The sequence below is a fragment of the Anomaloglossus baeobatrachus genome, chromosome 1, assembly GCF_048569485.1.
Source record: "Anomaloglossus baeobatrachus isolate aAnoBae1 chromosome 1, aAnoBae1.hap1, whole genome shotgun sequence".
Lineage (NCBI taxonomy): Eukaryota > Metazoa > Chordata > Amphibia > Anura > Aromobatidae > Anomaloglossus > Anomaloglossus baeobatrachus.
Window position 1 is genome coordinate 98,475,056 of NC_134353.1, and position 21,677 is coordinate 98,496,732.

The 21,677-nt window shown below is 46.1% G+C and overlaps 1 protein-coding gene across 3 annotated transcripts in view; it reads right to left on the reverse strand.

Moving 5' to 3' along the window:
- Window positions 1–1,848: 1,848 nt before the first annotated feature.
- SEPSECS (Sep (O-phosphoserine) tRNA:Sec (selenocysteine) tRNA synthase) overlaps window positions 1,849–21,677 on the reverse strand; it is a 70,073-nt gene continuing 50,244 nt past the window's right edge. For all 3 annotated transcript variants that reach the window (XM_075333698.1, XM_075333704.1, XM_075333693.1), the window contains exons 8-10: window positions 20,608–20,701; window positions 11,048–11,138; window positions 1,849–2,476 (exon numbers count right to left, since the gene is read on the reverse strand). In XM_075333698.1, the coding sequence (XP_075189813.1) occupies window positions 2,188–2,476; window positions 11,048–11,138; window positions 20,608–20,701 (474 nt within the window). In that variant the 3' untranslated portion in view covers window positions 1,849–2,187. The remainder of the gene's footprint in view (window positions 2,477–11,047; window positions 11,139–20,607; window positions 20,702–21,677) is intronic.

A 21,677-nucleotide genomic window follows, 5' to 3' on the forward strand; every position in this document is an offset into this window, starting at 1 on the left:
GTTGACCGAAAAAAATGTATGAATTATTGGTTGCTAATGGTAATCTCTTTGGGGAACAAGAATGTGCCCGCCTCAGGCGAGATAAGAAAAAACTGTTTTTGAAGACGTTGACAAGTAAAGAAGTTTGGTTGAAAGAACACGACATGAAGAAAAAGTCTGCTTATTACTGTATTGCAGTAAAGTGGCGATCGGGGTGCGGAGGAAGACCACTGCTCTGCAGCCGAACAGCAGGCTCTGCCACGACTAAGGAAGCCCCCGACTGTCCCTTTAACACATGCACTCCTCTGCTCTGTTCAAGATGGGGCTCTGCAGAACCAAGTACTTTGGATCATCTGTTCCAAAGGTCAGACTTCCTGCAATGAAGTTATCAATAACTTAGGAGTTTGATGTGATCTCAAAATCTACCTAGATCTCCCCTTTAGGAAGCATATGGACATCATAAAACAAGTATCAGCAGTATGTAAATGGGTTTCAGAACTTTTTGAATCCAATCTGTTGTGTGAATATATGCTTAATGCTGACTGTTCACCAGATTCAGTATTAATGTGGTGTAGCGCCCCTGAAGCCATCAGGGTGCTGCAAGGTTTTGCATCCCCACCAGGATGCAGGGCCTACCCCCAGGTCCCCGGTAGACCAGTGCCGGTCACACACAAAAACGCCAGGTAATACCAGTTTTCCCCAACAATCCCCCATACAATGGTACATAGCTAGGGACGGACCAATGGATGGCCGCCTAGAGGTGGTGCCAGTCCAGTCCACTAGTTGACCAGGTGGGAGGGGCAGACTGAGACACACACAGTGAGAAAGTCTAATAGAGTCGAGGAGTGAAGGTGGACAGGAAGAGATGCACTGACTTGTGGTTGACAGTAACCTGGTACCCAGAAGGGTAGTTGCCAGTGGAGTACTTCCGGAACTACACACAGATGGGATACAGGACCCTAGGACAAGTAGAAGCTCCAAGTCGGTCTGTTAACACCTGCACAGCGAGGGGACCATCAAGGACCTTGCTGACCCTAAGAATACGAAGAAGACTCAGTAGCAAAGGGAGAACCGGGGACAGGAACAGAGACTCCAACCCCACAGGGTTCATGCTACCGTCAGGTGGACAGAAGTGGACCCCCAGTTGCTCTATGCCATGGGGACCCATTAACCAGACACAGGTGCAGGGGAGGAAGGTACCAGATTACTACACTGGCACTGGGACAAAGGGGACCTGGAGGTGAAACCAGCCGGCCTCGGGTAACCAGTTACCACCAACAAGCAGTGAGTAAAGACCAGTTGCACTAAACTACTGTGTGGACTACCTTCTTCCGATGCCTGTCACATCACCCATCCTCTGGGGCCCGGCCCTGCGTGCGGAGAGCCTACCATCCAGGCTGCCATTAACAACAGCCCCAGTAGTGACATTTAGCAGCAGCGGCTCCATCCATATAGCCGCAACACCGCAAGTGGCGTCACGTATGAACACTAACCTAAATCCCCTGTAAATACACCCCTATTACAAAAAGGGCCCAGGGCACGGAATCAGGCAACAGTCACCACTGTGACATTCCCAAGATATACACTGCCCGGGACAGAGTACCCCATATCCCTGGGCACGATAGTGGCACCATATATGTGGTGCCCTGGCCTCTCCATGACTGCAGAGCGAAATAGATTCAACACCTGCTACCAGCTAAAAGGACTCGCTATTGTTTCATGAACAGCGCTACTATGACGCTGCATCCACTTTGACTTTTTTTCTCTTTTTAAAGACAACCTTGGCTTGCGCCACATTTTCATTTTTGTACCTGTCATAAATTTTATTAGCACATATTAAAAAATAAATAAATAAATAAATAAAATAAATAATAACAAAATTATTTATTTATAAAATAAACCAAAAACATGTAACGCATCACTGCGCAGTGAGAATACGCGGGTAAAAGGCACTTCTTTCTGAGAAATGTTATATAAAGCCGGCTTTACCAGGATTCATTTCTTACCGAAAATAAAGAATAATTCAGACAGCCTAATGAACGCATGAGTCATCAGTGGAAAGGGTCTAATTTTCTTCCAAATTGTGTAGGTTATGAAACAAAGCAGGAATTAGCATTCTTATCAGCCTACGACACATAATTCATGAGAAGCGTGGACGCGGCTGCCTGCAATGCAGTTTCAATCTGGATCTTCAGCTTCTACATAGCGTCAGGCCTCCGCGTCCACCTGCAGAGAAGCCGTCAAATCCTTGGTTAATTCTGTAACATCTTTCTCAGTTTTCAGTGAAGCATCTGAAGCTACGGCCTCCACGTTTTTCTCCTTCTTACATTGCCGGAGGCATTTGTCCAATCTTTTGATGAACAGGTCAATATCTTGCTTTTTAATGCCAATGGCTGAGGCTGCATTCAGGTAGGCGCACGGATAGTCATCGCTGTGAGACATAAAACCCTTGAACACATATCCACTGACGGTCTGTGATGTTCCTAGTGGCACAACCCTGGAAAAGGCACAAGAGAAGAAAGGTAAAACTACAAGAAAGTTATACAGATTGGCATTTCAGAAGGTGGTAAATGTATTTGAAACAAAAAGGTACAAGCTAAAAAGCCACTAAGGAACACTGTTAGGACATGTGCGCACTAGAAAGTGCCTTTTTCTTAAGGAAAAACCAGACCCTCTTAAAGAATCCCGCACCCACGGTAAAAACCGCAACGAAATCCGCATGCGGTTTTACCGTGGTTTCCCGCGGATTTTTACCATTATCTATGGCAAAAACCGCAGGTACTTGCAGAAAAGAAGTGACATGCTCATTAATTCCGCAGCGGAAAATCCGCGGGTATAAAAAAACAACGCAGTGTGCGCACAGCATTTGTTTTTTTTTAAAACCCATAGGATTTGCTGGGGAATGACTGCAGCAATCTTAGACACATTTTCTGCAGCAAATCAGAGGCAAAATCCGCGGTAAATCCACAGCGTGCGCACATAGCCTTAGTGTGGAATTGTTACTGCGCTGCTGGAGATACAAAACACATCCAGGAGGAGTATAATGCAAGGTGGTTTAATTCTACGCATTTCGAGATGTACCCCACTTCTTCCTCAGGAAATCCACAAAACTGGTGTATTCCCCGAGGAAGAAGTAGGGTATCACTTCAAAAGGAAATTGAATTAAACCACCTTCTATTATACCTCTCCTGGATGTGTGTCGTATCTTCAGCAGCGCAGTAACAGTTGCACATTATCAGTGTTCCTCAGGGGCTTTTTGGCTTCTTCAGCTCGTGGACTCTGCTGCAGCTGGTTACAAGCTTAATATATGGTTGTCAGTTTCACAACTCAAAAAAGGTCAGAAGATTCCCTTATTACATTTATCCTGTGTTACTGGGTAAGACCCTATTGCGCTTCTTCCCAGTCCAGCTTTATATAAAAGGTATAAGCTAAGCACCACCTCAGGCGGCCATGTTGTCTATTTGTGGCTGCTGGATGAGAGCTCTCCGTACCGCCTCCTATCTGCCGGCAGTCCCGGCACCACTGCTGATTAATAGCCACAATGATGACATTGCACTAAGCCAGCAAAACCGAAGAGGCGCCAGGGATTATGGTGCTTAGCAGGAGATTCACAGGCTTCCTGTCTAGCGGCCACAAACTACCAATATCGCTGTTGGACAAGGATCCTACGAATCGATTTACTCATTTCTAGATTTTTTTTCTCCAACATTTCAGTCTGTTTTCTCTAATCTCCCCTTATGAGCTGCGCTCTATTGTCTTTAGCCGTGGTAATCAAATCTCATTCCTAGGACGCTTCTCTCATTCCACAAAAACACAGAAAGCCTTAAAAGGTTATGCGGACCCCTTTGGCATAGGAAATGGTTTAAAGAAGTTAGTGGCTAACTTTACCTAAAAAAAAGTCCCTTAAAAGGAATCCGCACCGTTGCATTTACGATCAAAACATTTTGCACAGCCACCTCATTTGACTCAGGGAACGTCATAGACCGTTTTGCAGGGAAATTTTGGCCCTACGCTTTACAGTTATTTGCCCAAAGAAAATGCTTACTTACTGTTTGGATGTGTGAAGTAATACATTGGCCGTTAATGACAGTTGGCTTGGATATTTATCAGGTGACTTATAGCAACCAATCACAGCTCTGCTTCTAGTATGCTACAGGTAATTAATAGGAGCTCCGATTGGTTGCTATAGGCAACAAAGGACATTCTTAGACGCTTCTGTGTCAGTTATGAATTCAGTGGTGAGAGGGGGAGTGGGGGACAGAGAGAGGGGGGCAGACTTTTTTACTATCCCGGTCAACGCCAAGTACTACAGCTAGTTATGTACATAAAAATGCATGACTTTAATTCCTTCACTATTATCTTGTTCAAGTGTCTCTCCCAATAATATAGGCTGGATGTGAGGTCTGCGCGTGCAAGGTGCTACTTTCTACCCTTAAAGGGAACCTGTCACCGGATATTCATAATACTTATTTAACGGTCGGTGCGGAGAAGACGGGTCGGATGGGCGGCTCAGTTCGGGACTCGGAGATGCCCACCTGACCCGTCTGCTCCACACCGACCATTAGAGGAGTATATTGAACATCCGGTGACAGGTTGCCTGTATCTTCATATACCCAGTTTCTCTGAAAATAAGACATCCCCTGAAAATAATATACAATAGGATAAAGGGTTGCACACCAGTCACAATGTATATGGGAATAATGAAAAGCAAAAACTGCTATGGGAATACTAGACTGTGAATATACAATGGACTATCTGAAAAAGTGAAAAACATGAAAATGGAATATGCATAACTGCTATGAATAATAGGAATGAGAGATGTTTAGCCATTGTATTGATCAATGTAAACAAGCCCTAAAACTATGCCAAGGTAATCTCTATTTTTGGGGTCCCTAGCCTATATGTAACCTCATCTGCAGTTAAAAAAACTTGCTCTGTATGGGAAGCAAGGGACCAAGCTATATATGTGAAGTGAGACACATGGCTATGGGGGGGGGGGGGGGACAGGGTTCTCAGACAGAAAATGCATACTAATGAAAGAATGTACATCTGGAACACCAATGGTGTTGTATAGTTATGTTTTTGAGTCTTGCACCATGTTCACACCATTGGTGTTCGACATACATTCTTTAGTTAGTATGCACTAGGTATCAGCACTATTGATGGGCGAGCACTAAAATGCTCATTACTTGATTCGAGCTGGTCAGACGCCCAGATGAGCTAGACACGAGTAACGAGCATTATGGAAAGTCAATGATCGGCCTGTTCGGGTCTTCACCCACATACACCTAGCCATAAACGGAGCATTGCCAGGGTTTTTTTTTTTGGTCACACTGTGTTTGAGAATGTTGTTTTATTTCCCAGGAGAGACATTCAGAGGCAGCGAATGGCTCTCCTTGGGATGCCTGCACACATCATGCAGTGAAGCAAGCCTGTGCTGTGTGGTCGTAGTTTCACGGACAAAAAAAAATCCGAGCATTCATGATACTCAGCCGAGCTCTGCGAGTACCCGAGCACTCCGATGCTTGATTAAGTAATGAGCAGTGCTGAGCACGCTCACCCATTACTAATCAGCACAACTTCTATTTTGAATTTTTTTCTATCTTCATGGGCTTTCCATGACCTATTTGGTTTTCTCTTCCCTCCCTCTGTGAATACATTATCCGCTGTTCACTGTTGAGATAAGTGTACAACCCCTCACCTCTCACTGCTGCTATCTCTAACACAGAGAGAAGGGAGGGTATAGCAGAGAGAATTGATCACACGCTGTAACAGATTTGTAACTTTTTTGGGGGGGGGGGGGTTTGCAATAAAACACTTATAGCAATTTTGCAAATGGTAGAAAATGCTTTCATTGAAGATCATGTGGAAAGTTTCATAACTTTTCACTTAGAAAGCAGAGGGACAATGAAAAAAAAGACAATATTCTGTGCACAGGATCAGTGATACCTTATTGATCACAGAGAATCCACGGCTCGGTCTGACGGGACTGATAACCTCTACATACAGTACAGTGACACGTGGCACAGTGGTGACCTCCTGACGTACTGAGTTTTTGGTAATATTAGATACATCTTACTGTCGGATCCTATAGGAGAGACGTTAAAATAACAAACCACCTTCCCGTGTCCTGTATGTGTTTACTAGCCTGGAGGTCGGATGTGGATCAGCTGCTGTACTTCCCAGCACTACGGAGACATTACCGTCTCAGCTAAATATGATCCATGAGGCTGGCGAGCGCACGACATGTAGATACAGCAGTTTTTCCAACAGATGTTAAAGAAAACTCAATAAAGACAGTATTTTACAGAGGACTTATCTCGGACAGGTATAGTGTTGTAAATATTCTTCATGAGATAGAATTCTAAGAAAAAGCTGGTCCAGAATAGTTATGTTTGATGTTCTTCTGTTATTCCTCCTATAAGATATATGAGTAATTGGACATCTGGGTGTTGCCAGTTGGGGGTGTGCTCCTGCAAAACTGACACTGTCAGCACTGATTGAACAATATTTATTCATTTATATAGCTATATTAATTCTGCAGCGCTTTACATACATTGTGAGCCCCAATGGGGACAGTGTTGTCAATCTAAATTCCCTATCTGTAGATCTTTGGAGTGTGGGAGGAAACCCACACAAACACGGGGAGAACATACAAACTCCTTGCAGGGGTTATCTTTGGTGGGATTTGAACCCAGGACCCCAGCGCTGCAAGACTGTAGTGGTAACCACTGAGCCACTATGCTAACCACTGAGCCACCGTGCCAGACTGAGTAGGGACACACCCCTCTGATATCTGATAAAAAAAAAATATTGCACAGCCCAGATGTCAACTTACTTATTAGTACATTCAGGATGAATAACAGGAATGTAACAATGTAGAGTTTAAAGAGGACAAGTTCCAGAATTGTTACTTCATGGGAAATTTCCCTGTCTTTACGTTCTAACCATTTTTATAATTTGCTTTATTATAAGATCTCCTTCCATTCCCCCGGTCCAGCAGGGCCGTCCTTCTGTGACGTCACATTTCAGACTCCCCTCAAATGAAAGATCACAGGAGGTAAAATGAGAGAAAACAAAAACAAAACAAAAATACTTATAAGGATTAGCTGTATAAAAAGAATGGTGGACAGTGGCATATTGCCAACGGCAGAAGACCATGCGGTCGCTATGGGGTCCATGAGTCAGGGGGCCCAGTGCCAGTGCCGACACCCCTCGCCTTCATAGCACATTCAACTGTATCAGAATCCTAGATGCTGATTGAGTTGAAAGCAATGATAAAAGAGAGCACTCCACTACCTCCTCCATCACTCTTTCGCTGCATCTGAAAACTGGTGTCTCAGCACAGAGTGTAATGACATCTCTAAAACACGCCCATTGTGCCGAGATATGCAGAGCTGCAAAACACTTACCATGGACACCGGAGCAGTGGCGGACCAAGGAGAGGCGCGTTATTTATTATTTACATTAGGGAGTACAATGGTGGTCATAACACCACATGGAGGACTATCAGGAATGCATTATACAATCTGGAGGACTAAGGAGTGTGCATTATATTACATGGCAGACTATAGGAGGTGAATTATACTATATGGATAGTGAATTATACAACATGGCAGACTATGGGAGGTGAATTATACTGTATGGAGGACTGGAGGGGTGCATTATACTATATAGAGGACTATGGTGGGGGAGGCTATGCGGGGGTGAATTATACTATATGGAAGGCTCTTCGGGGATGAATTATACTATATGACGGACTATGGGAGGTGCATTATACTATATAGAGGACTGTGGTGGGGTGAATTATATTATATTACTAGAAATAGGCCCGATGTTATCGCATCGGCAGTGAGGTGAAATGAAGATCTATCTCTGCTTAGTGGTGCTGACAGGAGCAGTGGACATGTGTCACACTGACTGCGCTTTCCAATATATCTGTTGTACGTCATTCCTCTGCATTTGTGTATTGTATGTGTTGTCTGCTATACACTCAGCTCTAAGAAACAGGCACAGGCGCGCACAGACACAGACAGGCGCGCACAGCTCTGCTATGCACTCAGCACACACACACACACACACACACACACACACACTGAACTGTCTAGAATGGAGGCTGCAGGGAGATACTCAAAAATCCACTCCAATCTAGATGCAACCATGTGCTTACAGGACCTGAGTGATGTCACTGTCATGTGATCAGTCACATGATCAGAAGCTGCTGCTCCAGGGGACTCTGCTCTGTGTCTGCAGGACTCTGCTGTGCGGGAGTATGAAGTGGAGCCGCGGGTGTAATGTAATGTGCGGGGGTGGCGGAGCCGCGGGTGGAGCTGCGGGTGACGTTTATGTCAGTTGCACAGGGGCAGTTCGACTGCGCCTGCGCAACTGACAGTGGCGTGGTGCATGACGGAATAGGAGAACAGACAAAACTGGTGATTATGTAAGTAGATATGGAGGACTATGGTGGGGTGAATTATACTATATGGAAGACCATGGGGGTGAATTATTCTACATGGTGGATTATGGGTGGTGCATTATAATATAGGGAGGACTATGGTGGGCTGAATTATATTATATGGAGGAGTGTGAGTGTTGCCCATGAAAAAGAACTCTCAGCATGCACTAATTTCTTTAATATGCATTTAAGTCTATGGGTATGCAAAGATAAATACAAGTCAAATGCTAGAAGGTTGATCCATACGGGATCGGATATTCTTTCTGACTACGTTGCAATTCTGTAAGACCTTAACAATGAGCACTGTAAATGTATTGTGCTCATCGGCAACAGATGAATAGAGTGGGCACAGGAGCTGAGCCTGCCCCATTTCCGGGACAGGTGGCTGTGTTATTCAGTCACCATCTGCCTCTGTATCATCTCCGCTCTGCTGCAAGTGGAGCAATACTACTGACAGTAGCAGAACAGCACTCCAAATTAAATAGAGATGGTGCACGGATAATGTCTAACCCCGTTCATACAAATAAAGTAAGAAATCCAGCACTCAGAATGTTGGTGAAATTTATTAAACAAGACTCTGTGTAGTCACAAAAATGTTGACGTTTCGGTCTATCAGACCTTCATCAGAAATACACAGAGGAGTCGTGGGTAGCAATGCATCGATGTATAGACCAAAACGTCATATGGCTATGTGGGCAGAAAAATAAAAGTTATGGCTCTTGGGGGGAGGAAAAAAGAAAAGAAAAAAAAAAAAAAAAAATTGCTGGGTCCTTAAAAGGGGTTAACATAGAAACTGTATTTGGTCTTGTACATTTTAATAACAGCTGAGGTATATAAACAGATGCGGCACAGATGACAAGTGAGATGAAATTTGGATTTTTTTTAGCTTTATTCTATGAATTTAGGCTATCTATATATATATATAATTGCCTTAGTCTGTCTGTCTGTCTGTCTTGCTCCAAAATTGTGTCCTTACGGTGACATGTCCTTACGGTGACAAACAGCAGATTGGCCGCTGGGCTCGCCATGGCCCCGCCCCCCGCATGCCTCAGCTCCTCCCCCCGCACGGATTGGCCGCTTGCCTCGGCTCTGCCCCCCCGCACGGATTGGCCGCTCGCCCAGGCTCCGCCCCCCATGGAATGGCCTCTCGCCCCGAGGTGAGCGCATCAAGGTCCTGCAGCGGCGGAACACACACACACACATAAGAACAGACACACACACACACACACATCAGATCGCATCCACACACTCACAACATCCCGTGATATCGCTTGCTTCTCGGCGGCGATACTGTGCATGCAGTGAGCTTCCAGGACCTGCCGGAGGATCACATGGCCGGAAGCATGTGGTATCTCCGGATGTTATGATTGTGTGAGCGCGTATGTGCGATATCGTCAGTGTGTGAGTGTGTTCTGATGTGTGTGTGTGTGAGTGTATGCGATCGGATCTGTGAGTGTCGGCAGAGGAGCACGGCGTGCAGCACAGCTGCTGGGACCGCCCACCGGTGGGCACAGGGAGAAGTGGGGTGTGTGTGTGAGTGTATGCGATCAGATGTGTGCGTGTATACTGTCTGATGTGTGACTGTGGAGCACGATGGGGGGGGTGCGCAGCATGGGGGATGGAGCACGATGGGGAGTGCGCAGCATGGGGGATGGAGCACGATGGGGAGTGCGCAGCATGGGGGATGGAGCACGATGGGGGGTGCGCAGCATGGGGGATGGAGCACGATGGGGGGTGCGCAGCATGGGGGATGGAGCACGATGGGGGGTGCGCAGCATGGGTGATGGAGCACGATGGGGAGTGCGCAGCATGGGGGATAGAGCACGATGGGGATTGCGCAGCATGAGGGATGGAGCACGATGGGGGGTGCACACCTCCCCCCAAAACACACACACACACACACACACTGGGAACCACAAACACTGCCCTACACAGACAACGCCGCACACACACACACACACACACACAACACCCAACACACAAACACCGCGGCACACACAAATATACGCACATACCGCACAACACACATTGCACAAAACATACCTCCCCCCAAAACACACACACACAAACCGCGCAACACACACACAAACGATACAGACACACAGCGCTCCACAAATAACGCAACACACAAACAACACCGCTCTCACCCCCCGCCACACCCAGAACATGTACAGCCCCTACACAAACACTTGGTAACTACAGACAACAACACTAATATATATATAACAAAAATCATACATTAACTACACAATACGTAAATTCTAGAATACCCGATGCGTAGAATTGGGCCACCTTCTAGTGAAATATAAACTGCAATAATGCTATATGGAATATACAGTAAAATGAAGCTACTTAGTGCATAAATAGGTCAAGTCATGTGAGCCCAACAACCACGGCAAGGTGACCCTTCTTTGTTGGGACCCCATCCTAATTTCATGGCCTCTCCTGGACTAACCTCTACAAATATATTGGCAGGTAGGATCTGGGACAGCGCCTCATCCCCAATTTCTATATACCATTTGCAGCAGAGGGGTGACACACACACACACACACACACACACGTTCATTTCGATGAAAGCTTGGATTATCTGCTATATAAAAGAAACCACTCACCGGGCACCGGACACTTGTCTTGTGAAGAGCATAGAGCCGAGCTGTGTGATGGCCGAGCTGCCCTCCTGGCTCAGGTTCTTCAGAGACATGGCTTCGTAGTTATAGGGGAGAAAGAAGATGTGTTACCTACAAGGCTATATGTCTGACAAATAGCAAGGCAGACTGTATATTTTTATGTTGATTAATACGGTAATGGGTTCCAAAAATTTGGGGACACCAAACTAGCACGTCAGTCGCTCCATTTTTTTGTGTATGAGAAAAATCATTGGGCCTGTCCAGGAGAAGACTAGCACTCAGGAAAGGACTAGCACTCAGGAAAGGACTAGCACTCAGGAAAGGACTAGCACTCAGGAAAGGACTAGCACTCAGGAAAGGACTAGCACTCAGGGGAGGACTAGCACTCAGGGGAGGACTAGCACTCAGGGGAGGACTAGCACTCAGGGGAGGACTAGCACTCAGGGGAGGACTAGCACTCAGGGGAGGACTAGCACTCAGGGGAGGACTAGCACTCAGGGGAGGACTAGCACTCAGGGGAGGACTAGCACTCAGGGGAGGACTAGCACTCAGGGGAGGATGTCCTTGTCCAGTTGTGGATGGAGGAACACGCACACATATGTAGAACAGAGGCAGTCGTCTGATGTTACCGGCACATTTTCTTAGACCAGTCATACAGGTCTGGATTGCAGAGAAGTATTATATTCTGTATCCCAAAATGTAGATTCTGCACCAAAAAGCTTACAACTTTAGGTCACCTTATTTTTTGTGAACATCTCAGAAAGGAGATAAACAGCATAAATGGAATTGGAGTGCATACATTTCAGCCCTCCCACCAATAAAAAAAAAAATAAAAATTGGAGGAGGTGTGATAGAAACATCTTAAAATGTTTGTCGCAAATGGCAGAATCTCCGGAGGCGCTGACAGCCATTTCCCTGCAGCTGAATACTATACAGCATTAATAGGCTTCATGTCACACAGCACAAAGTAAGTATCAGGAGCCATTTGTGTTCGGCATTCACACAGCGCCATAAAGAAATGGATCCATCGATTGTACTAAACCATTACGTCCGTTCTAAGTGCTTACTGCACATCCCTTTGTGCTGATAATACAGATTCACTGCAGGCAGAGTCAGCGAGCACAGAACAGAATGATCCAGGAGGACACTTATTTCTAGCATTTTATCTGAATATGAAGCATGATACATCAAGAATTAGATTTAAAGGGAATCTGTCACCGGGTTTTTGCCACCTAATCTGAGAGCTGCATAACATAGGGGCAGAGATCCGGATTCCAGCAGTGTGTCATTTACTGGGCTGTTTACTGTAGTTTGATAAAATCACAATTTAATCAGAAGTAGATTACAATTACAAAACTACTTGTCCTGCTGCCAGATATACAAAGATCATGAATATGCTGGACTAACTGCTAGATCTGCAGCAGAGAAAAAACGGATTTTTGTGTACTCACCGTAAAATCGTTTTCTCTTAGCCATCATTGGGGGACACAGGACCATGGGTGTAATTGCTGCCTATCCATAGGAGGACACTAAGTAGATGCAAAAACATAGCTCCTACTCTGCAGTATACACCCCCTGGCCGGGCCAGGCAGCCTCAGTTTTAGTACACAAGCAGTAGGAGAAAAAAAAAAAAAAAAAAAAAAAAAAAAAAAAAGTAAAAACTTCTCAACAGAGGAACATGAGAAAAGAAGAGTCATAACCAAATAAGGTACTGAGAGAACCAAGGCCCAACAGGGCAAAAGGGTGGGTGCTGTGTCCCCCAATGATGGCTAAGAGAAAATGATTTTACGGTGAGTACACAAAAATCCGTTTTTCTCTGACGCCTCATTGGGGGACACAGGACCATGGGACGTCCTAAAGCAGTCCATGGGTGGGAAAAATAAAAGAAGACAACACAACCCAAGGACTAGGAACCAGTCCCAGACAGCCTGGAGCGCCTACTGAGAGAGGTGCTCTACTGCCGTTTGCAGAATTTTCCTACCCAGATTTGCCTCAGTTGAAACCTGGCTATGGACTCTGTAATGCTTTGAAAACGTATGTAGGCTAGACCAGGTTGCAGCCTTACACCCCTGTTCCACTGAAGCCTGATGGCGAATGGCCCACGAAGCGCCAACTGCTTGCGTGCAATGAGCCCGCAGCCCACTAGGAATGGGCTTGAGTTGCAAGCGGTAGACTTCCTGGATCGCAGAGCGAATCCAGCGACCCAGAGTCGCCTTTGAAGCTGCCTGTCCCTTCTTAGGCCCCTCAGGAATGACGAACAAAGAGTCCGTTTTCCTAAGGGGGCTGTCCTGGATATGTAATATCTGAGAGCTCTGACAAGGTGTAACGAATGCAGAGACCTTTCCACCCTATGAACTTGGTGTGGACAAAAGGAAGGCAGAACAATGTCCTCGTTCAAATGAAACGGGGTAAGAAACTTTGGAAGGAAGTCCGGAAGGGGGCACAGAACCACCTTGTCCTGGTGAAAGATCAGAAAAGGCTCACGGCAAGAGAGTGCTGCTAGCTCCGAAACCCGTCTGATGGACGTAATTGCCACCAGGAATGTTACCTTCCAGGACAGAAGAGCAAGGGAGGATTCCTTGAGGGGTTCAAAAGGGAGACCTCTGGAGACCGTCCAGAACGAGGTTGAGGTCCCATGGGTCCAGCGGCCGTTTGTACAGGGGAACTAGATGGGAAACGCCCTGGAGGAAGGTCTTGACTTGCGGTTTTTGAGCCAGGCGGCATTGGTAGAAGATTGAGAGCGCTGAGACCTGCCCTTTAAGGGAACTGAGAGCCAACCCCGCTTGCAAGCCAGACTGTAGAAAGTCTAGAATTCTGGGGATGGCCAGAGGCATAGGCTGGACGTTAGTTTCCCTGCACCATGAAAGGAAGATTTTTCACGTACGGTGGTAAATGCGGGATGGAGCAGGCTTTCGGGCGCTGATCATGGTGGAAATAACCGTGGGGGAGAATCCCGCTCTTGTTAGTACCCAGGTCTCAATGGCCATGCTGTCAGCTTCAGGGCTCTGGAGTTCTGATGGGAAATGGGCCCTTGGGTCAGCAAGTCTGGGATGTCTGGAAGGCGCCACGGTGCGTCTGCGAGCATTTGTACTAATTCGGCGTACCAGGCGCGCCTGGGCCAGTCCGGTGCTATCAGTATCACCGGGACTCCCTCTGCCTTGATCTTCCTGATTACCTGCGGCAGCAGGGGTACAGGTGGAAATATGTAAGGCAGGCGGAAGTGGTGCCAGGAGCAGACTAGAGCATCCGCGCCGTTGGACTGCGGGTCGCGTGACCTGGCTACCTTTGCATTCAACCTTGAGGCCATTAGGTCCATGTCTGGTGTGCCCCAGAGAGTGCAGATGTGCAGAAACACATCTGGGTGGAGAGACCATTCTCCGGCGGCCAGGCCTTGGCGACTTAGAAAGTCTGCTGCCCAGTTCTCTACCCCCGGTATGTGTATCGCTGATATCACTGATCCCGTCGATTCGGCCCAGCTGAGGATCTTGTGGGCCTCGAGATAAGCCGCTTCGCTGCGGGTGCCTCCCTGCCGATTGATATAGGCTACAGCTGTCGCATTGTCCGATTGGACTCGAATCTGACGACCCGCTAGCAGAGGGCAGAACGCTCTGAGCGCGAGGAAGATCGCGCGGAGTTCCAGGATGTTTATGGGTAGGAAAGACTCCTGGGGCGTCCAACGTCCTTGAGCAGTGTGGTGCCGGTACACTGCTCCCCAGCCTAGGAGGCTGGCGTCCGTGGTCAGGACCAGCCAGTTCACTGGGAGAAAAGATCTCCCCTTCAAAAGGGATGAGGACCGAAGCCACCAGCGGAGTGCGTACCTGACTGAAGGCGTCAGGTGAAGATGTCTGTCCAGGGAGAAGGGGCTCTTGTCCCAAGCCGCTAGAAGGGCTAGCTTCAGTGGGCGGAGGTGCAGTTCAGCAAAGGGTACTGCTTCCATAGCCGCCACCATCCTGCCGAGCACTTTCATGCTGAATCGAATGGAGCGAGACAGGAGGATGTAGAAGGCAGCGTACCGCTCGTTGTGCCCATTCCGGTGGGCTGGGAGCCCTAGGCTCTGGGCTGACGGTTGCGGCGGTGGTGACAGGGGAGTCTTGGGGGGCTATAGGGGCACAGGACTCACAGAGAGAAGAGGTGTGTTTACGTGGTAGCTCAGCGTGGCAGGCAGTGCAGGCTGAATAATAGACTATGTGGGCCTTAGCACTCTTAGTGCCCTTAGAATTCTGCATGTTACTAATAGGAGTATGCCAGGAGGAAGAGCAATGCTCAGCAGGGCTACAAGTGAAGCAAGCACCTCACCAGAATCAGCCGATGGCCCTGCGTCCTCAGGAAGGAGTAAGCTCTGATTTGAACGGTTACCTCTGTGTGGAGATCTTCGCACACTTTCCTGAGGAGGGGCGGGGAGTGGGGGGGGGCTCATCGTGACCACGGGGGCGGGGCTTAGCGCTAAAAGAGCGCCAAGAATAGGGGGCGGGGATTATCGTGGCGCGGGGGGGGGGGCTTAGCGCTAAAAGAGCGCTAAGAAAAAGTCAGCTGTGGGTAGTTAAAAACGGCGGGAAGGGAGATTGACAGTTTTCCTCCCTCTCCCTCCAGTCAGCACACAGCTTGTCACTGGTGTAGTTATCAGCCGGCTTTTCTGCTAGAGCAAATAAACAGTGACTTCCTGAGCTCTGTGCCCTCCCCCTGCCACCAGGAAATTATCTGTGCAGGACTTTCTGCAAACAGGATTGACTTCCCCCCACCTCCAGCCAGCAAGCTAGAGAAAAGTTAACACTGTGTGTTCAGGATCCTTGGGGCTCTCCTCCTTGCAATCAGCAAGGGACTTTCTCATAATAAATACTGTAAATTCAAGCTTCTGACAGTTTGCAGTCCTGGGACCCTTCCCTGCACCTTCTTTTCTCCCTTTGTCTGGGAAACCAGTCAGGGGGGATCTCACCTTAAACAGTGCTTCAGTCCAGGCAGTGAAAATAGCAGAGTCAGCTTGCTGTATCCGGTCACACCGGTGCCATATTCAACTCAGAGCCTGCAAAGAGGGGCTGAGGAATTGGGCTATAGGGGCACAGGCCTCTACCCTGAGCTTTGGAAAATCGGTGTCTGTGGAACCAGTCGTCCAGCGTCGCAGGAGGGAGTACGTGGAGGCGACACTCCACGTTCCCGCCCGTTGATGGTAGTGGGAGATCGGTCCCAAAAGGAAATAGTCGCCTTCAAAAAATAACAAACCTTGAAAGGAAGTGCCTCCTACAGACACTAAGCTAAAACTGAGGCTGCCTGGCCCGGCCAGGGGGTGTATACTGCAGAGGAGGAGCTATGCTTTTGCATCTACTTAGTGTCCTCCTATGGATAGGCAGCATAACACCCATGGTCCTGTGTCCCCCAATGAGGCGTCAGAGAAACAGTGATTTTATCACAATGACAGCAAACCGCTCAGTAAGTGACATCGCTAGAATCAGGGTCTCTGTCTTTACAATTATGCTGCTCTCAGATGGGGAGGGGGGGGGTGAGATTCCCTTTAAATGGAACCTATCACCAGTATTTTCCCTTATGAGCTGCGGCCACCACCAGTAATTCTTATATACAGAGTTCTAGAATACTGTGTATAAGAGCACAGGTCTCTCTGTAGAACGTTAAAAACACCTTAATAATACCTAGGTGGCGGTCTGGTCTGACGGGTGTCGCTGCTCTCGGTCAGGTGCCTCCTCTCTTCCTTCCATCACCGTCCTCTTTCTTAGCCCCGTGTGGATGACATGTTCTGCTTCACCTCCAGAGGTTGCTATTGTGCTCCTGCACATATGTACTTTGATCTGATGTCAGCTGAGGTCAGAGCAAAGTACTGTAATGCACAGGTGAAAGGATAGATAAAAAAAAAAAAAAATGCCCACTACAATACTTTGATCTGCAATTAGCTGGGCAGATCAAAGTGTGCATACGCAGGAGCGCAAAGGAGGCCTTTGTGTGGATGATGCAGGGCGCATCATCCACATGGAGCTGGGCAGGAGGACAGCGATGACTCAACATGGAGGAGGCACCAGATTGAGAGCAGTGACACCCATAGGACAGGACCGCCCCTTATGGGAGTATAATAAAAAGTGTTTTGGTTCTTTTTAACGTGCTACGTTTTTACGTGGCATGGGCTTTTGGAATACTGTATATAAGTGCTCATTGGTGGTGGCGGCAGCTTATAAAGGAAAAATCCTGGTGACAGGTTCCCTTTAAAAGAGCACCTGAGTCTGGGACAGGCGATCCATGCAGACACATTTCCCTATGGGCGCCCTCTGCAGGGAAAGTAAAGCCTTTCATGGCGACTGTTCAAATAACTAACATGCTTGGAGTCCTCTGGAGAGAGCAGAACTGTACTGTACTTTGCAACGTCCCGCTACACTGGATAAAAGGGTCCAGAGCAAATCACTGCCCTCTATGACAGCTATAAGCTCCAAACCGGAAAACCCCTATATCTACCGTATGTAAGAAACAAAAATAGAAAGCGGATACCAAGTGTTACTCTGATTAAAGTGTAACTGACATTTCACATTAACTCCAGCAAAATGTCTGTATCTGCAACTAGCCGCTCCTTCCTCCACGGAATCTTATCAGCACCAACTGTTATCTATCTCTGTAATGGGAAAGTCTATATTCACTGAAGACAGATTTTACCCAAGAATGGAGAATGAAAGATCATTCCAGGAGAAGAAAGAAGTGGACTTTTATGATATATATAAAAAGAAGAAGAAAAAAATTATTATTATTAATAAATATACAGTTAGGTCCAGAAATATTTGGACAGTGACACAAGTTTTGTTATTTTAGCTGTTTACAAAAACATGTTCAGAAATACAATTATATATATATAATATGGGCTGAAAGTGCACACTCCCAGCTGGAATATGAGAGTTTTCACATCCAAATTGGAGAAAGGGTTTAGGAATCATAGCTCTGTAATGCATAGCCTCCTCTTTTTAAAGGGACCAAAAGTAATTGGACAAGGGACTCTAAGGGCTGCAATTAACTCTGAAGGCGTCTCCCTCGTTAACCTGTAATCAATCAAGTAGTTAAAAGGTCTGGGGTTGATTACAGGTGTGTGGTTTTGCATTTGGAAGCTGTTGCTGTGACCAGACAACATGCGGTCTAAGGAACTCTCAATTGAGGTGAAGCAGAACATCCTGAGGCTGAAAAAAAAAGAAAAAATACATCAGAGAGATAGCAGACATGCTTGGAGTAGCAAAATCAACAGTCGGGTACATTCTGAGAAAAAAGGAATTGAATTGAATTGGGAACTCAAAAAGGCCTGGGCGTCCACGGATGACAACAGTGGTGGATGATCGCCGCATACTTTCTTTGGTGAAGAAGAACCCGTTCACAACATCAACTGAAGTCCAGAACACTCTCAATGAAGTAGCTGTATCTGTCTCTAAGTCAACAGTAAAGAGAAGACTCCATGAAAGTAAATACAAAGGGTTCACATCTAGATGCAAACCATTCATCCATTCCAAAAATAGACAGGCCAGAGTTAAATTTGCTGAAAAACACCTCATGAAGCCAGCTCAGTTCTGGAAAAGTATTCTATGGACAGATGAGATAAAGATCAACCTGTACTAGAATGATGGGAAGAAAAAAGTTAGGAGAAGAAAGGGAACGGCACATGATCCAAGGCACACCACATCCTCTGTAAAACATGGTGGAGGCAACGTGATGTCATGGGCATGCATGGCTTTCAATGGCACTGGGTCACTTGTGTTTATTGATGACATAACAGCAGACAAGAGTAGCCGGATGAATTCTGAAGTGTACCGGGATATACTTTCAGCCCAAATTCAGCCAAATGCCGCAAAGTTGATCGGACGGCGCTTCATAGTACAGATGGACAATGACCCCAAGCATACAGCCAAAGCTACCCAGGAGTTCATGAGTGCAAAAAAGTGGAACATTCTGCAATGGCCAAGTCAATCACCAGATCTTAACCCAATTGAGCATGCATTTCACTTGCTCAAATCCAGACTTAAGACGGAAAGACCCACAAACAAGCAAGACCTGAAGGCTGCGGCTGTAAAGGCCTGGCAAAGCATTAAGAAGGAGGAAACCCAGCGTTTGGTGATGTCCATGGGTTCCAGACTTAAGGCAGTGATTGCCTCCAAAGGATTCGCAACAAAATATTGAAAATAAAAATATTTTGTTTGGGTTTGGTTTATTTGTTCAATTACTTTTGACCTCCTAAAATGTGGAGTGTTTGTAAAGAAATGTGTACAATTCCTACAATTTCTATCAGATATTTTTGTTCAAACCTTCAAATTAAACGTTACAATCTGCACTTGAATTCTGTTGTAGAGGTTTCATTTCAAATCCAATGTGGTGGCATGCAGAGCCCAACTCGCAAAAATTGTGTCACTGTCCAAATATTTCTGGACCTAACTGTATATAGAATATAATTTTCTTCCCTTGTACTATTGATTGATGGTAAAAAAAAAAATTGTGATCATCTGAGATGGTTAATGGAGGGTGTCCTATAATATCTAGGTTTCATTTTTATGCTCTGTCGTGTCCACTCTCATGCCCCACTACACTGTACACACACACACACAAAACTGTTTTCACAGTTGCTGATGACCATTGCACAGCTTGTGTCGCTCAGTTATAACATGTAGGAAATCTCACAGACACTGTATGAATAAAAATATATTATATATGTATATATAAAAAATATAATATAGACATACATACACATATATACATACATATACGAGAAATGCAGAGTGAGGTCACTGAAAAGGAATCTTTCATAGAACATGTCAAATGTTTAAATCAGTAGGACAAAGACTGGTGGGTCCCTCACTGATTACAACAGATATGACAAGGGCCAATAAAAGTCCATGGCTCAATGAAAAACACATAGCACACGGATGACCGTGTGCCATCCATGTGCTGCATGTATTGAACATCGAAAAGTATAGGAGAAGCTTTGTCATTTATTTAGCTCTTAGCTACCAGCCATAAAGACTGGTGGTAAAAATGGTCACACTGATGTCACACTGACACAAAACACTGATGGCATTTGTACCATTTATAAAACTTTTCCCCGCATTTGTGTATAAAACACGGATGTGAGAATGAGACATAATGCCTCATTACATCTAGTATAAGACAGAATAAAGACGTTTGGAGCCTTCTTCATCTGGTTTTGGACACCGTCTACAACAATTTTTTAGATGCAGAAGATCAGTCATCAACATTAGACGCTTGAACAGAACCTTACATTGGTAGCTTTACCACTTCTTTCCATATAATGTAATAAGGTACAAAAGATGACGGGCATTCACATTCCCTGATTTTGGCTCTTGCAAAACAGAGTACCCCTTTTAGAGGCTGGACGAACTGCAAGGCGCCATAGAAAGGAAGCAAATAGCATTTTTGCTGATGCTGGTATCCCACGTTAAGGGGGGGGGGGGGGGGGGACATTTCAGCATTTGGTAAAATATTCTTATCCTATGAAAGCCTAGCAGAATCGTGAGCCCATCATGTTATGTAATAATGGAAATACATATACTGCATACACTTACCCAACGAAATGGGATTGTGTGGAGTATCCAACAACCTCTCGTCATGCTTTGCCGCCAATCCCTTTAGTTCGTTGGCAAGATATGTATATAATTCCTAGAAGAAAGGGAAAATATATATTTATTTCGATTTCAGAGAATAAAATATTAATGAACAAATTAGGCCCAAATGTAACAGATAATTCACCTTGCCCACGCCTACTTTGTACACTAAGATGAATAACACAAATTGGTCCACCAAAAAAAATAAGTACGGAATATACTTGTGTATAAGCAGAGTTTTTCAGCCTATTTTTATTATGCTGAACGTGCCCCCTCGGCTTATACGCAAGTGAAGTTCCCACAGAAAATTATTCTCACCTGTCCTCTGTTCCTGCGGTGTCCTCTTACCTGTTTCTTGTGGACCGCAAGCAGATAGGGCCCAGCATGATCGAGTCCGATGCTGCCATCATCGCTTTACTGCAGTTGAATGCTTTGTGGCGCCGCATACCATTCAACTGCAGTAAAGAGATGATGGTAGACGGCAGCATCGTGCACTGGACGAGATCATTGAGGGGTCTGTGTGCCTGCGGTCCACAAGAAACAGGTAAGAGGACACCGCAGGAATGGAGGACAGGTAAGAATAAGTGTGTGTGTGTGTGTGTGTGTGTGTGTGTGTGTGTGTGTGTGTGTGTGTGTGTGTGTGTGTGAGACACAGCATAAATGGGTGACAAAAAGGGGACCAGAATGAATACATTGGCACATTACTACAGGATGAGGACCAAGGATGGGGCACATTGCTGCAAGGGGACCAGGATGGGCACATTACTAAAGGACACAAGGATAAGCACAGTATTACAAGGGGGGGACAAGGATGGGTCACATTACTACAGGGCACAAAAGGATGGGCACATTTTATTGATAATTTATATTTTTGAAATTTTCCAGTAGCAGCTGTATTTCCCACCCTAGTCTTATACTCGAGTCAATAAGTTTTCGCAGTTTTATGGTTAAATTAGGGACCTCGGCTTATACAGTAATATATTATGTACTTTTTTTTTTCCCCACACATAGAGATAGATATCTATCTATAT